The sequence below is a fragment of the Cervus canadensis genome, chromosome 4 (assembly GCF_019320065.1).
Source record: "Cervus canadensis isolate Bull #8, Minnesota chromosome 4, ASM1932006v1, whole genome shotgun sequence".
Lineage (NCBI taxonomy): Eukaryota > Metazoa > Chordata > Mammalia > Artiodactyla > Cervidae > Cervus > Cervus canadensis.
The window spans coordinates 84,478,173-84,496,286 of record NC_057389.1 but is presented as its reverse complement, the minus strand read 5'-3'; the positions used below and the strand labels follow the sequence as shown (position 1 = coordinate 84,496,286).

At 36.0% G+C, this 18,114-nt stretch overlaps 1 protein-coding gene across 2 annotated transcripts in view; it reads left to right on the top strand.

Moving 5' to 3' along the window:
- The window catches only part of FNIP1 (folliculin interacting protein 1), a 120,083-nt gene that overhangs the window by 40,942 nt on the left and 61,027 nt on the right, over window positions 1–18,114 (top strand). For both annotated transcript variants that reach the window (XM_043465979.1, XM_043465977.1), the window contains exons 2-3: window positions 4,867–4,993; window positions 16,810–16,944. In XM_043465979.1, coding sequence (XP_043321914.1) covers window positions 4,867–4,993; window positions 16,810–16,944 — 262 coding nt within the window. The remainder of the gene's footprint in view (window positions 1–4,866; window positions 4,994–16,809; window positions 16,945–18,114) is intronic.

The following is an 18,114-nucleotide window of genomic DNA, read 5'->3' as shown; positions in this document are numbered from 1 at the left end:
GTATAGTGGTTTTCCCCCACAATCCTCCTTTTTAAAGATTGAGGTACAATTTATGTAAAAAGCACACATTTTAAGTGTATAATTTGATTAATTTTGAAAAATGTATGCATCTGTTTAACTACAACCCCAGTAAATATATAGAACATTTCAGTCACTCCAAAAACCTTTCTAGTCCATTCCCTTCCATCCTGCCCCTGGTCAAGCACTGCTTTGATTTCTGTCACCACAGATTAGTTTTACCTGGTCTGTAACTACATATAAATGGAATTACCAATATGTATGCTTCTGTGTCTGGATTTTTTTTCATTCAGCATTGTTTCAGAGTTCATCTGTGTTATGACTAGTAGTAAGTAGTTCATTCCTTGTTATTTCTGCTCGGTATTTCAGTGTAAGAATGTACCACAGCTTGTTTATCCATTTTCCCTTTGATGGTCATTGGGGTGTTCCCAGTTTTCTTGCCATTAGGAATATAGCTGCAAAAACTTGTCTTTGAACATACGTTCTCATTTCTACTGGGTAAAAATATCTTTGAAAAGAATTGCTTGGTCATAGCTGCCAAAAATTTTTCTAAAATGGTTGTACCCTTTTACACTCCTGCCAGCAATGTGAAAGATTCCACGTGCCTCATATTTTTACCAACAAATGTTACTAGTCTTTTGTGGAAGTGCTTTAATGTGCATTTATCTGATAATTAATATTGTTAGCATCTTTTCCATGTGCTTTTGTTCCTTCATCATTCATAAACTCCGCATCTGAAATGCCCAGGCCTCTCACCCATTTTAAAATCGAACAAATGGTTCATCTTAACTGCTTTATAGGAGTTCTTTGTATAGGCTGTTTACAAGTCCTTTGTCATTTATATATATTGTAAATATTTTCTTCCAGTTTATGACTGGCCTTTTAAAAAAAACTTTGCCTTTTAATGTTAAGGTTTTAAATTTTAATGAAGTCCAATTTATCAAATTTTTTACGCATAGTAACTTTTGTGTCCTATATAAGAATTCTTTCCACCCCTTGATTGTATAGATACTGTATGTTTCTAGAAGCTTTAGCATTTAAGCTTTTGTGTAGTCTTATTTTGAGTTAACAGAGAACACTTTAAGTTACAAATGCTCAGGTAAGTTCATGAGAAAGCATTCTTACTCTTTTTATTATTGTTGAGATAAATTTCATGCACTGTGAAATTTATCTCTTTACCGTGTACCATCCAGTGGGTTTGTTAGTATAGTGACCCAGTCATCCAGCTCTCACTGCTGTCGTATTCCAGAACATTTCATCACTCCACATGCTTATGAAGTCAGAGAAAGACAATATTATATGATATCACTTATATGTGGAATGTAAAAAATAAAACCTACTACTGAATATAACAAAAAGAAACTCACAGATATAGAGAACAATCTAGTGGTTACCAGTGGGGAAAGGAGAGGGGCAAGATTAGGAGTAGGGAATTAAGAGGTACAAACTACTACATATAAAATAAGTAAGCTACAAGGGAATATTGTACAGCACAAGGAATATTTTATAAAAACTAAATGGAGAATAACCTTTACAAAGTGTGAATCAGTATGTTGTACACTTGAAACGTATAATACTGTAAATCAACTATACCTCAGTTAAAAAAAAAGAACTCCTTATACATTGCAGTCATCTCCCTTCTCCCTGCCAGCCCTCCTGGGCAACCACTCATTTACTTTCTGTCACAGTGGATTTGACTATTCTGGACAAGTCAGAGGGGATAAATGGAATTTTATGGTATATGGCTTTTTGTGTCTGGCTTCTTTCACTTGGCTTAATGTTTATAAGGGTCAGCCATATTGCAGCTTTTTATAGCCAAGTAATATTCTGTTGTATAGGTATAACATTTTGTTTATTCATTCATCAGTTGATGGGCATACCTTTAAACTTTTCAAAGGAAGTTTCTATGTTTTATTTTTTCAGATTGTGGAATATGATAGTTTAATCTGTGTACTCATTGGAAGAATACTTTACAAATACTTAAATAAGAAAAGGAGCAAAGCATTCTAACTTATTATTATTGAAGTAAATTTCACATACTATAAAATTCATCCATTTAAAATGTACAGTTCCAGCATGTCGGCTCTCTAGCTGTGGAGGGCAGGAGTGCGCCAGCTCAGTAGCTGTGGTACAAGGGCTTAGTTGCTCCACAGTGTGTGGGGTCTTATTTCCCTGACCAGGGACTGAACCCTTGTCCCCCACATTGCAAGGTGGATTGCAACTTGTCTCAGTCTAATCCAAATCCAAGCGCAGGAATACAAATGATTGCTGGAGAAAATGACCCAAATGTGTAGTTTGTGACTGGTATATTTTCATAGCCTTCGGTAGACTTGCATAATTTCCAAGAAATCTTATGTTTCCCAGTCAGCATATTTTCTTTTTGCTACAAAGACTGCTCTCTTTGCTGTCTGCTGTCCCCACATTTTACAACCTGTCCTTTATTTTCCTTCACCTGCTTTAGAAAGTATATAGGGCTTCTAGATATGAATTCCCCCATTCTTACCCTCATATCTATGAATCTTCCTTTATCTGTGTTCATCTTTTCTTTTTGTCCTAATGCAGTGGTTATCCTTTCTTCTCAGGTACTCTATATTCTATCCTCACCCACTTCCTTAGACGCCTTACTTTTCAGTCTTCCTCTCCCATCCACTTCACACTTTTGTCATCAATATGTAAACGTGGTCATGTGTCCTTTTTAATTACAAAATAGCTGTCTTCTATTTCATGATTCCTTTTCTTTTTCACTTTCTTTGACATTTGTCTTAAAATCTCTATTTTCTCTATGCTCATTGGGTCCTCAAATCTCTGCAATCTGACCCCTGTACTTAGAAGTGTCTTTATCATGGTCACCAGTGACTTCTTTGTTTCTAAAACTAGTGGATACTTTTTAGTAACAGCCATGATATTTCTTCTTCCTCTCTAAAGTGCTCCTCTTTCTTAGTTTTCCTGAGACTGACCTCCTGATTTTCTGTATCTGCCCTTCTGTGGTTTCCTTTGCGTAACATCAAAGCACAGTTTAATAAAAGCTCTTAATGGGATGCAAATCATTGTGATCTAAGGATGAATCATCCCTGGTTTAGTTTGATTGTCCAGGGTAAGTTTTTCATCAATTCATAGACATTTGCTAAGGATTAAATAGAAGAAAACTAAAATTATATTTTCTGTCAAGATTGGGGTGAAGGTGTTTTATGTTGCCAGTTATGGATTTTTTTTTTTTAGCATTCATTGATAGGGTTTGAGCTGCTGCTGCTGTTGTTCAGTTGCTAAGTTGTGTCTGACTGTGTGCGACCCCATGGACTGTAAGCCCACCAGGCTCCCCTGTCCATGGGGAATTTCTCAGGCAAGAATACTGGAGTGGGTTGCCGTTTCCTTCTCTAGGGGATCTTCCTAACTCAGGGATTGAACCTGCATTGGCGGGCAAATTCTTTACCACTGAGCCACCAGGGAAGTACTAGGATTAGGGTTAAGGTTCTCTTAAGGAAATGAAGGAATGTAATAAAAAACTGTGACTGATGAATTGTGAGGAATTGACCACTTAGCCTAACTAACAATAGGCAGTTCCTGGAATGATAGTTCTCTTCTTTCTTGGCAGCTGTCCTGTAAGTTGTAGTGCATGCAGTTTACGAGATTAGTATCTCTGTCATACAGTTCATTGTTTTGTCTCTTTTCCTCTCCTCCTCATCTCACTCAACTCCGTTAGTTTTTTAAGTTGTGAAATACAATGCCTATATATAAAGTACACAGGACAAATGCAGTAGCATTTTTCTTTTTTCTTTTTGGTACTGTATCTGTGTAAGCATTATCCAGTCAAAAATAGAACATCATCAGTGCCCCAGTCTTCATCGTATGTCCCTTCCTGGTGAAATCTCACCACCCTCACCTAGCTCTGAGCTGTAACCACTCTCCAAGCTTTTGAAGCCATCATTTCTTTTGTCTTCCTGATAATTTTAATAAAAACTAAATGTGCATCACTTGATAAAACTTTACCTGATTTGAATCGTTCTGTAAATGGCAAAATACACTACTGTGTGTATGTGTGTCATTGTTTTAATTTCTTTTGCTCATGGTCTATGTTTTTGCCTGCAACTGAGGTTCATTCATTATGTTTGTTGTGTAATGCTTCACAGTATGAATATTTACCCATTCTTTTGGTAAGTATATGAATAGTTTGCAGTTTTCAACTGTTATGAACAGTGCTGCTCTGAACATTCTTCTATAATGGCATACTTTTCTGGAATAGAATTGCTGGGTCAACTTCATTTTTACTAGATGTTTTCTAATTAGTGTATATATTTTAAAACCTATTTTCCAAAAAGATTATGCCATTTTCACTCATATCAACTATATATGAGGAATTTCTATCCCATTTGGATGTTCACCACCTTTTTACTTGTTTTTGTTTTATAAGTAATTAGCTTTTGTTATTTAAACTGAAAACTGGATCTGTTTTTTCTTTTCCATATTAAAGAAACAGTAACAAAAGTATTTAAAAATAAGGATTATTAATCTTATGCCATCTGAGTCCATGCCATGAAATAAGTATATATTTTCATTATGGTAAATGTTTTTACATATTTTTATTAGCTATATTTAGATTCATGTGGGATGACTATATTTTATATACACCGAATGATACTTGCCACAACTATTCTTTCTTTTTAACCTAAAGTGCCATAACTGTGTAAATTTTCAGCCCTAAATGAAGTGGTAGTATTTTATATAAAGATCTTCTGTATTATCTTGAGCAGCAGTACAACTTTGGGTTTCATCATATAGGTTTTTATTTCCAGGTGTTTATGTGGAATATTTATTAAAGCAATTCTAATGAATCTTTATTTTTCTTTAAAGTTGGCCTTTGCCAGAGTTTGATCCAAGCCAGATTCGACTGATTGTATATCAAGACTGTGAAAGACGAGGGAGAAATGTCTTGTTTGACTCCAGTGTTAAGAGAAAAAATGAGGACATATCAGTATCGGTGAGCATTGTTATTGGTTTGGTTCAAGTTTAATGTCAAATACTCTAATTCAAGAAAGAGTGAGTCAAATTTCAATTATGGTACTTTTTATTTGTCAATATAAAACATCTTTAGCATGTTATTAAAATTTAGAGCACTGATTTTGAGAATTTTTAAAGGAAAAAATATTTGCCTTATTTGCATTGGTCTAGTACCAGAGAAAATTTTAGTTTGACAGTTACTTATATACTTGTATTGTGAGATATGACTAGAGCTACAGGGATTCTTAAACAGGGCCTGGTACAAATCTCCCATCTTATATAGTTGTGGAAAGTGTGACCATAGCGGTGACATTATTTGTCTAAAGGTACAAAGCAAGTTAAATCTTCGGCCCTAGTCCATCATATTTTCCCGTTCTATGAAGCAGTAGCAAGAATGTCTATTAGTTGACTTTGAATATCATATTTTGAAATATTTTATAATTAGTTTAGCAGGCGTACATAGCCATTCACTTAATCATCCAAGTAAATGCACGTGATTGTTGTCATTTTGCTCCTGCTGCTTCTGTTACCCTTTCAGGCATAAGGACTCTCCATCCCCAGGATCTGTAATCTGGAAATGGAAGCCTGGAGCTGTCTTTCTCTCCTCCCCTAAATTGACAATTTTCACTAACATTTCAGTAAACAACTCAAAGCAGAATACTTTGGGAAAGATTCTTCTACCAATAGAATTGACTTACAATAGACAAAGAGTTGTTTTTTAATGGGCAAACAGCAGATTTTTCTACCAATAGAATTGACTTATCATAGACAAAGAGTTATTTTTTAGTAGGCATACAGCTACTTGGGAGTTTGTACTCGAGATTTTGTGTTCTTAGATTGTGCTTTGTTAAGATTTCTTAGCTGTTATCTGGATATTTTTTTTCAGTCTGACAAAATTTGCAACATTTTCTTAAAGTATTATTTAGTTGTGCAGATAACTAAGTATCTACAAGGCATTAGGCGCTTGGAGATCTGCCTCTACCTTTCTTGTTGCCTGCAATTAGACATTCTTACGGAGGTAAAGATTGAACAAATAAATAATCCCAAAGGCAAATCAACCCTGTATACTCATTGGAAGGACTGATGCTGAAGCTCCAGTATTTGGGTCATCTGATGCGAACAACCGACTCATTGGAAAAGTCTCTGATGCTGGGAATGATTGACGGCAAAAGGAGAAAAGAGCAGCGGAGAATGAGATGGTTGTATGGCATCACTGCTGCAATGGCCATGAGCCTGGACAAGCTGTAGGAGATGGTGAAGGACAGGGAGGCCTGGCGTGCTGTATGGGGTCCTTGGCCATGGGGTTGCTAAGGATCGCACACAACTGAGAGACTAAACAATAACAACTGTGAAAGAAACATAACAGAATTCTTACGAGATTCCACAGGAAGGAACCTATTTCTTATCAGTTTGGATGTAGGAGTATTAAGGAAGGTCTCCCTGAGGAAGTGACATTCAACTTGTGATCTGAAGAAATTAAAGGCATAGTATAGGAGATGAGTGTTCCTTTCAGTAGCATCAGCAAATGCATTTTACAGAGTGACTTAGGAGCTCAGTGAATTGAAGGATGTAAAACAAGACCAGTCTGGCTGAAATGATAGTAAAGTAGTATGTAAATTAGTTGAGAGATGAAATTGGAGAGAGGTAGAATAGGAGGAGCCCAGAGTATTTAGGGCCTTAGAGGTCTTTGAGTTAGAAGTTTAGATTATATGCTATGCAGAAGGAAACCATTGTAGGGATCTGGTTTATGTTCCAAAAAGTCACTTTGGTAGAGAGTCCAGAAATAAATTCACACATATGTGGTCAATTAACTTACAGCAAAGGAGCTAAGAACTATACAGTGGGATAGGATAGTCTCTTCAATAAATGATGCTGGAAAACTGGATAGCCACATGCAAAAGAATGAAACTAGATTGCTTTCTAATACTGTACACAAAAACTAACTCAAAATGGATTAAAGAACTTAAGTATAAGACCTAAAACCATAAAACTCCTAGAATAAAACAAGCAGTAAACTCCTTGACATTGTCTTTGCAGTAATTTTTTTTTTTTTGATATGAGACTGATAGCGAAGATGACAAGAGTGAAAATTAACAAATGAGACTACGTCAAACTAAAATGCTTCCATACAGCAGAGGAAACCATCAACAAAATGAAAAGGCAGCATACCAAATGGGAGAAAATATTTGTAAATCATATATCAGATAAGGGGTTAATATCAAATATATATGAAGAATTCATGTAACTCAATAGCAGAAAACAATGTTATTGGAAAGTGAGCTGAAGATCTGAATGGACAGTTTCCGAAGAAGGCATAGAGTTGACCAGCAGATACATGAAAAGGTGCTCAGCATCTAATAATCAGGGAAATGCAAATGAAAACCACAGTGATGTATCTATCACCTTGTAGGATGACTATTACCAAAAAGACAAGAAATGACAAATGCTGACAAGGGTGTGGAGAAAAGGAAACCCCTGTACACTATTTGTGGGAGTGGAAATTGGTGTAGTCACAATTGAAAACAATGTGGAGATTCCTCAGAAAATTAAAAATAGAACTGCCACATGGTCCAGCAGTTCTGCTTCTATATATTTATCAGAAGAAAATAAGAACACTAACCCGAAAAGGTATGTGTAGTGCACTCTCATGTTTGTCGCAGCATTGTTTATAAAAGCTGAGACATGGATGAAGCTTAAGCACCCACTAATGGATGAATGAATAAAAATATAATTCAGCCGTGAAAAAAAAGGTAGCCTTGCTGTTTTTGTCAACATGGATAGACCTTGAGGCCATTATGCTAAGTGAAAGGAGTCAGACACAGAAAGGGAAATACTATATGATCTCACTTATACGTGGAACCTAAAAAAAAACTAATACAGAAAACAAATAGGTTGTTGCTAGAGACAGGGTGTGGGGAGTGGGGAATATGAGTGAAGGGGCATCAAAATGTACAAATTTACAGTTACAAAATAAATCATGGGCCTATAATGTACATCATGATCACTGTAGTTAATGACACTATACTGTATATTTGAAAGTTGCTCAAATGTAAAACATCACACAACAGGAAAAATTTTTATAACTGCATAATGATGGATGTTAACTAGACTTGTATTTTTTAATTAATTAATTTTAACTGGAGGCTTAATTGCTTTATAATATTGTGGTGGTTATTGCCATACATTTACATGAATCAGCCGTGGATGTACATGTGTCCCCCCATCCCAAACCCCTCTTCCACCTCCTCCCCATCCCATCCCTCTGGGTTGTCCCAGTGCACTGGCTTTGAGTGCCCTGTTTCATGCATTGAACTTGGACTGGTCATCTGTTTCACATACGGTAATATACATGTTTCAATGCTATTCTCTCAAATCATCCCACCCTCACCTTCTCCCACAGAGTCCAAAAGTCGTTCTTTATATCTGTGTCTCTTTTCCTGTCTTGCATATAGGTTCGTCATTACCATCTTTTAAAATTTAAAAATACATATGCATTAATATACTGGTGTTTTTCTTTCTGATTTACTTCACTCTATATAATAGGCTCCAGTTTCATCCACCTCATTAAAACTGACTCAGATGCATTCTTTTTAATAGCTGAGTAATATTCCGCTGTGTGTATATACCACAACTTTCTTATCCATTCGTCTGCTGATGGACATCTAGATTGCGCCCATGTCCTAGCTATTGTAAACAGTACTGTGATGAACATTGGGGTACACGTGTCTCTTTCAGTTCTGGTTTCCTTGGTGTGTATGCCCAGCGGTGGGATTGCTGGGTTGTATGGCAGTTTTTTCCCCAGATTTTTAAGGAATCTCTACACTGTTCTATAGTGGCTGTGCTAGTTTGCATTCTCACCAACAGTGTAAGAGGATTCCCTTTTCTCTACACCTTCTCCAGAATTTATCGTTTGTAGACTTTTTGATAGCAACCATTCGGACCAGCGTGAAATGGTACCTCATTGTGGTTTTGATTTGCATTTCTCTGATAATGAGTGATGTTGAGCATCTTTTCATGTGTTAGCCATCTGTATGTCTTCTTTGGAGAAATTAACTAGACTTATTGTAGAGATCTTTTCATAATGTATATAAACCTCTGCATCATCATTATGTCATAAGTCTGAATTGAATATAATTCTGTTGTCACTTATATGTCAATTTTTTAAATATAGTGAAAAAACCACGTTGTTGGTTGTGGGAAGAATGAGGGAGAAGGAAGTGTTTGGTGAATTCAACCAAAATGGTTGAATAGCTGAGTAGTGAGAGCCAAAGCCTTCACTGTGTGGATCACAATAAACTGTGGAAAATTCTCAAAGAGATGGGAATACAAGACCACCTGACCTGCCTCTTGAGAAACCTGTATGCAGGTCAGGACGCAACAGTTAGAACTGGACATGGAACAACAGACTGGTTCCAAATTGGGAAAGGAGTACGTCAGGGCTGTATATTGTCACCCTGCTTATTTAACTTATATGCAGAGTACATCATGCGAAATGCTGGGCTGGAGGAAGCACAAGCTGGAATCAAGATCGCTGTAACCTCAGATATGCAGATGACACCACCCTTATGGCAGAAAGTGAAGAAGAACTAAAGAGTCACTTGATGAAGGTGAAATAGGAGAGTGAAAAAGGTGGCTTAAGGCTCAACATTCAGAAAACTAAGATTATGGCATCCGGTCCCATCACTTCATGGCAAATAGATGGGGAAGCAGTGATTGACTTATTTTTTTGGGCTCCAAAATCACTGCAGATGGTGATTGCAGCCATGAAATTAAAAGATGCTTACTCCTTGGAAGGAAAATTATGACCAACCTAGACAGCATATTAAAAAGCAGAGGTTACTTTGTCAACAAAGGTCTGTCTAGTCAAGGCTATGGTTTTTCCAGTGGTCATGTATGGGCATGAGAGTTGGACTGTGAAGAAAGCTGAGCGCTGAAGAATTGATGCTTTTGAACTGTGGTGTTGGAGAGGACTCTTGAGAGCCCCTTGGACTGCAAGGAGATCCAACCAGTCCATCCTAAAGGAAATCAGTCCTGGGTGTTCACTGGAAGGACTGATGCTGAAGCTGAAACTTCAATAATTTGGCCCTCTGATGTGAAGAGCTGACTCATTTGAAAAGATCCTGATGCTGGGAAAGATTGAGGGCAGGAGAAGAAGGGGATGACAGAGGATGAGATGGTTGGATGGCATCACTGATTCAGTGAACATGGGTTTGGGTGGACTCCAGGAGTTGTTAATGGACAGGGAGGCCTGGTGTGCTGCGGTTCATGGGGTTGCAAAGAGTCAGACACAACTGAGCGACTGAACTGAACTGAGATGCCTAAGAGTCAGAGTTCTAGATGGTCAAGCAGACAGTTGAAATCCAAGTCTAGCTGCAAATGTGATAAGCATGTCTTCTTTGTATTTAGCATGCTAATAGCTCAGCGGAACTTGGTTAAGACTTTACAGGTTGACAATGATTGATTAATATTCTTTATTATTTCTTTAGCAAATATTTATTGAATTTTTTTGTGTGTTCTTGATGATGTGCCATTGAATTGCAGGATATAACCTCTTCTTTACTCTCTTGATGAATGCTATTCATTATGTTTCTGTAGCATTCTTCCCTTTTGTTTTAAACATACTTATGAATCTTCTCTTCATGCTGTTTCTTGAACCTTTCCTGCCCGTCTTTTATGAGATGATGCTTCATTAGTCTCATTAGTCTTCTATCTCTTTCTTCTCTCTTGGTTAACTCTTTTCTTTGCCTGCAAGTCTTCACAAAGTCTCATTACCCATCACGAAATATATGATTATCCTTTTACTTTCTTGTATATGTGTCCTATCTTTTTCTGCCTTTGTCTCTTTTCTTCCTTCTCAGTGTGTGTTGGTGTCTCCTAGTTTCTCTGCCTCACTGTCTCTCAGGCTCTGCTCCTTGTCTTGTCCCCATCTCTCCTTTGCCTCTTTTTGTCTCTTTTCAGTATCTCTTCTTGGTCTTGTCTCTGAGTCTCTCTGTTTCTCAGTCTGTCTGCTGGCTCTCATCTCATACCATCCATTCAGTCTTCTGAAATTTTCTTATAAGCCTGCTTCTTTTTTGAACTTTTCTCTGGGCTCACGAGTGACTAGAAATCAGGCAGCCTTGAGTACTTGCAGTCTCGTTTGTTTTATATATCCTCTCTTATGTGCTGTCAACCTGGATGAGGATCTATCCTTTTTCGGGTTTATCACAATTTTTTGAATCCTTTCTGATTTCTCCAGGTATATATCTTTTCTCCTACATCAGAATTCTCATGGTCCTTTGTTTATATTGATAGCCTTTCATTAGACTTATGTGTCATAGCTGTATTTGTTTTTAAATTGCAAAAAGAAAGTACAAAATTTGTCTGTTATTCACCTTTGTTTCCTAAACTGCATCCTGCCTCACATGTGTTAATTATTCAGTACATATTTTTGATCAGCTTTAATTATAAGTTAGGAAGTTTATTATCAAGATCCTATAAATACTTTCATGAAGATTTTATATATTCCTTTTGAACACCAGAGAGCACATGTTTTTTTTCCCCCAGATTGTAAGCTGTTGGAATCATTAAGTGTTTTTTTCATCTACTGAATAAAAACACATTAAATTATGAGTTCTATATTGGCAAAGAGTGTGATGTAAATGATAATTTTGAACTGTTTACACGATATTTTGGGCCTGTGCATAATGATGGGATTGGGCATCAGCAGCTTCCTGAATATTGTCTTAAAATACTGAAGTAAAGTTTTGTTAATTAATGTATAGCTTTCTCAGAACATTTATTCATTCTAGCTCTGTTATATTCTGTGAAAAATGACTCAAACATTCAGTGGATTTAATCAAGAGAGTTCACTTGTTTATAAAAGTTTATTTTTATTTTTTTACATTTGATCCTCAGACCTTATATTGTCTAGTTGAACTGTGAAATTTATTGAGATGTGGTTTCTTTGAACATTGCTATAGGCAGATGGATCAAGTGTGATTTGATCATATGATACTATCTTTATCCTGGACATTGTTTTTGTGTTAATAATCTAATGCTTTTTCATGTACTGCCAGTGAAGTTGCATTGTAATTCATGTTTCAGCCTTCACATTCGCAGGCTCACGTTAACTTTGGAAAGGTGACTATAAATTTTAATATGTCAGAGTTTTGCACACTGAAACTGTACAAGTGCCAATAGTTGAATCGTAATTGTGACTCCAGATTTAGAACATAAGATTTGGTTAGGTTATTGAATCTTCTTCAGTGTTGATATACAGAAATCAGTAAATTCCGTATTTGCAAATAACTTCCACTTGGAAGTATGAAGGAACCTAAGGCTCCATTTAAAGCAGCAGTTTTTGAAAGTGCCTTTTCATAAACTTAACAAAATCTTTATGTTTAAAACTTTAAGTCTGCTGAAGTACATAAAAGCTTGAACAAATCAAAAGCAAAATATGTTTCTGGGTAATGTACTTTTGGTTATAACATTGTCTGTTGTCTCTAAGTTGCTTTTTAAAAAACGTATCTTAATAAAACTGTCAAACTTAGTATTAATATTATTGGTGGGTGGTGGTATCTGGAACTAGACAGCAGATTCTAAAGTTCAAATGGAAAAAAATAGCAATAATAGGTTGGAAAACTGAAAAAGAAGAGTTGTAAGGTTGAGTTAATTCTATCAGATTTGAAAAATATACTATAAAGTCTCAATAATTAAAACAATATTTTATTGGAACATAAATAGACCAACAGACTAATGGAAATAAAAGATCAGATCAATTAAATCCATGCAGGAATTTAGTATATGATAAAGGCATCATCTTGAATCAGTAGGGTAAAGATTAATAAATGGTATTGAGATAATTAGCCAATTATAAGAGAAATCAACTTAGATTCATGTCTCAAGTGTATCAGACATTTAAGTGTAAAAAACTGAAACATTACCAAAGAAAACATGAGTTCCTATCTATCTGTGGAGTAGAAAACACCTTTTAGCTATTATTCAAAATGCAGAAGCCATAAAGTAAAAGGCTTATAAATTTGACAACCTGATAAAAAAAGAAAAGGAAGTAACTTGGATGATGAACAAAACAGAGTATAGGCAAGCGAGTGAAAAAGGGAAAAACCTACCATAAGGAAAATTAAAAGACAAATGATATCCTGGGTAAACACTTTTATGGGATATAGGACCAGCTGGTAATGTTTCTATATAAAGAATTCCTATAAATCAAGACAGGAGAACTACTCAGTAGAAAATTGGGTGAAGGATAAGAGCAGGGAGTTCACATACAAATTACACATTTAGTAAGATTCTTCCTCTTATTCATAATAAAGGAAATTAAAATAAAAACTGTATTGTAATTTTAGTTCTTTTCTTTTAGATTGGGAAAAACCCAAATATTGAGTGGCAGTACTTTGCTGTTGAAGTGAGTGAAATGATATCCATGGAGGATAATCTGGCAGTATCTACCAAAATTTTATGTATTTATGTTTTGACCCAGCAGTTCCATTGGCAATGTCATTAACAGATGACTAATAAGCTATAGTATATTTCCACACTGGAATACTGTGCAGCTGTATTTAAAACAAAGAATGAGGAAGATTTCTAAAGATAGAATGAAAAGATTCTCTATGATATTAGTGGAAAATCAAGGGCAGAACTGAATCACTTTTTCTGAGAGAGAAGAGGAAAAAGAATATGGGAAAAAAATTTGAAAAAAAAAATATGGGAAGGACAATAGTAAACCAATAAAAATGATTTTACTTACTGGCAGTGTATGGAGGGGGGAAAAGGGTAGTTAAAGACAGAGTGGGACCTAGATTTCTTTGTGTCAATGAAAATTCAGTTAACAGTCAAGCAAAGAGAATTTTATTTGAGCCAAATCGGGGGTTTTAACCTGGGAGAGAGATTTTCAAAAATTTTGAGAATTGTTCCACTGGTCGGCTCTTACACATTTTTGAGACAATCATGTATCATATTGGCAAGTTACTTTTTTGAGAGTCAGGTATGAATGCATAGAATGAGCCTTTAGTCAGTGTGATCCCCTGTACAAGATGAAAAAGAAATATTAATCTTAAAAATTACAGTGCTGGCATCAGAAGAAAGGGACTGTTTTCTCAAAGGCTGATTGCATCCTCCTACCTTGAGGGAATCTGGTTAATGTATAACACAGATACACACTGAACACTGGGAAAGGCATATTATATGTATTTTAACTCTGGCTTAGTTTCATTATCCTGTTGTATAGAAGATAAGATATTGTGCATAGATGTATACGTAAAAGCTCTCTCTTTCTCACACACACACACCTTTCTCCCAGATATCAACTTCCCAGATATACAGTATCTTTTCTCTTTCCCATTCTAACGTTACAACTTTTTTGAAACAACAGCAACTTCATTGTAAGATGGTCTAGTGAGGGGACATGGCACAGTAGACATTAACCTTCTAGCATCAGAAGTTATGCTTTAGTCTTGAAATTCATGTACCTTTGTCCCTTTCTTGCCTCTAGCAAATTGCTTCTTGATTAAGAGACTGGACATATATAGTTACCTTAGTTTGGAATGTCTTTCTTGTCCCTCTCATTCTTCTTTCACTTTAACTCCAATGCTTTTTCATAGTCCCAGTTTAAATGTCACTTCCTTGATCTGCCTAGATTAACTTCTTTCTTGGAAAGTTTATATAAACACCATTGCTCTTTAACTAACATCTTCATCTGTAAAATGGGATTAGTATTAGCACCTACTTCATAGAATTGTTATGAGGAATAGAAGAGTAGATACATGTAAACCAGAATAATACCTGATCAAATACTAGGTGCTGTTTGAGTTAGCTGCTGCTGCTGCTACTAAGTCACTTCAGTTGTGTCCGACTCTGTGCGACCCCATAGACGGCAGCCCACCAGGCTCCGCCGTCCCTGGGATTCTCCAGGCAAGAACACTGGAGTGGGGTGCCATTTTCCTCCAGTGCATGAAAGTGAAAAGTGAAAGTGAAGTCACTCAGTCGTGTCCGACTCTCCGCGACCCCATGGACTGCAGCCTACCAGGCTTCTCCATTTAGGGGATTTTCCAGGCAAGAGTACTAGAATGGGTTGTCATTGCCTTCTTCGATATGAGTTAGCAATTGCTATCATTATTATTACTTTTATTAGACATATTTGAAATATATATTTAATTATACTAATTTGTCTAGCTGTTTGTTAAATGTCTCTTTCGCCTGTTAGATTTTTAGTTCTACAAGGAAAAGAACTGTTTTATTCACTTCTTTTGTTTAGTACTTGGTACACATAGTACTCTACTACTTTTGTATGTGCGCTAAGTCACTTTCAGTGGCGTCTGACTTTTGTGACCCCCATGCACTGTAGCCCACTAGACTCCTCTGTCCACGGGATTCTCCAGGCAAGAATACAGGAGTGGGTTGCCATTTCCTCCTCCAGGGGATCTTCCTGATGCAGGGATCAAACCCGCATATCTTATGTCTCTTGCCTTGGTAGGCGGGTTCTTTACCTCTAGTGTCACCTGGGAAGCCCCCAAAAGTGAAAGTGATAGTCACTCAGACTGTCCATGGGATTCTCTAGGCAAGAATACTGGAGTGGGTTGCCATTCCCTTCTCTAAGGGATCTTCCTGACCCAGGGATTGAACTTGGGTTTCCTGCATTGCAGGCAAATTCTTTACTGTCTGAGCCACCGGTTTTGTTGACTGATAAATGGTGGTTTGCAATAGTAGATAAGTTAGGCCAACTGGGTTTGAAGAATGAACAATTGGTAACTATGATTAACATTTCAATTCTTTGAGGAGTATCAAGGACCCTTGTGGGTTGCAACTTCAGTAGTTATGAGTAGTGAAAGCTCTAGAACCTGTTGTGGAGGGATAGGAAAATAAGATGAATAAAGCAAAAAATTGAAATACATTCTTCTTCCATACTAGACAGTACAATGTTCTGGTCCTAACCTCAGCTCTTACTGAAAATATAACTGTCCAATACATGGGTACATTCTTATTTCAAAAGTTTAGACCTACATGTATGTGTGTGTGCTCAGTCACTTAGTCATGTTTGTCTCTTTGCGACCCCATGGACTGTAGCCTGTCAGGCATCTCTGTCCATGGGGTTTCCGAGTGAGTTAACCATTTCTTTTTCTAGGATATCCTCCCACCCACGGATCAAACCCATGTTTCCTGCACTGGCAGGCAGGTTCTTTACCACTGAACCACCACAGAAGCCCACATATATATGTACATACATTAAAATATGTCTCCTTTGCATTTCTCTTCAGATTCCTACATCTTCCAAATTTGTTTCCATAAAAATATGTTACTTATATTAGCTTATAATGGATATATTGTTACATTTAAATAAATTTATAAATATTTAAATTTTCTCTGTTTTTATTTCCAATATGAGAAAATACTGGTAAATATATGTCACATAAAAAATGCCTTTGGGATTCTAAACTGTTTTTAAAAGAATGAAGAGATTTTTGAGATCATATAGTTTGAAAACTGTTGCAGTATATAATTAAGTCCCTAGCAAGGAGCATTGTGTAGATCATTATAATATAGAAAAATTCTCCTGGTTTAATAATTTTTATGAGAAATACAGTAAAAAAAAAACCAACTCCACAAATGTTATCATAGTTATGAGATAAAGAATAGAAAACTGTTCTGGAGAAAATACAGTAAAAAGCAATTAACCATTATGTTACAGTTATATTATTTTACATTATTTCATTCTTGGTTTTTCCAAAAATTTTTACTCTGTAATTTAAATATGGTGGAAAATATGTTAAAATATGAATGGGAATAATGTCTCCATTTCAGAAACTCTGTAGTGATGCTCAAGTTAAAGTCTTTGGGAAATGCTGCCAGCTGAAACCTGGAGGAGACAGTTCTTCCTCTTTAGATAGTTCCATGACTTCAACTTTGGATGTAAAAGACCAGTGTCCTAAGTATCAGGTAAGATCGCTGGTGTCATTCATTTATTTATTCGAAAGTATTTTTGAGTACCTACAGTGTGTTGTGTATCATCCTCGGGACTGAGATACAACTGGAACTAGCCCTTACCCTTCTGGAGCTTGTAGCGTAACTGGAGAGACAGATAATTAAATAAGTAAGTTTATGAGCTTTGATAGGATAGGGGAAGTATAGAGAACTTCAGGCACAGGTAGCCAGGGGTATTTTCTCCTCTTTATTTCCCATTTCATATTTTTTAGACCACCAGAATAATTTCTTATTTATGTACTTTTAAATTATTGAAATACTAAGTTAAATATAAAATAATAGAATTCAGCTTTGGTAGGAAATACGTTTTCATTTTTGAAAATTAATGTGGCTCTTCTTTTAAACTATAGAATTAACCAGTCAGTTGACTACATAGGAACTTCTCTGTAAACTTAAGATTTAGCAACTAAACAACAACAACAAGTTGTTTTATTTCATATAAGATCAATACTTGGTTTCCAACTAAGCAAATGTCATCTAATGTGAATTTGTTTGCGTCATTCAGGCTTGCATGAATGAAGCATAGGTATATTATATTTAGCAGTACTAAAGTAGAATCCTGGATTTTTAAATTGTTTATAGTGAAGTTAATTGTGTCTGGATAGAAACTAACCCTTATACGACATCAACAAAATGGTATATGTGGAAGAGATTTGAGTCATAAAAATCCAGATATTATGAGGTACTACATAGTTCTGTCTGCTCTTCTCTATTCCTCTTCCATCTTAGGTATGACACCCTAACAAGTTCTTAATAGTGCTGTGCTATGTAGGATCATCATACTGAGACCAGTTTGCAAGTTTTCTCATTTCATCAATTGTAGAAACTCTCCTTTCTTTCTAATGTTAGGCAGTTAAATACGAGTATTAGCAAATGGATCCAGATGGTAGAAACACTGAACCAGTGTGTGATTGTAATTCTCATTTTGCATAAAAAATTCCTAAAGGTTTTTAAGTGTCGATTCCCAGGTCATATGTCCAGATGTTCTGACAGTAGGTTCATTATGGTCTTGGAAATCTTTTTTTTTTTAGCAAGAAAGCATTGAATTATTATAACATATAGTTCACTACACTTGATAAAATGGTATTTCAGGTAAGTAGAATATTATCTTTGATTTCCAGGGTA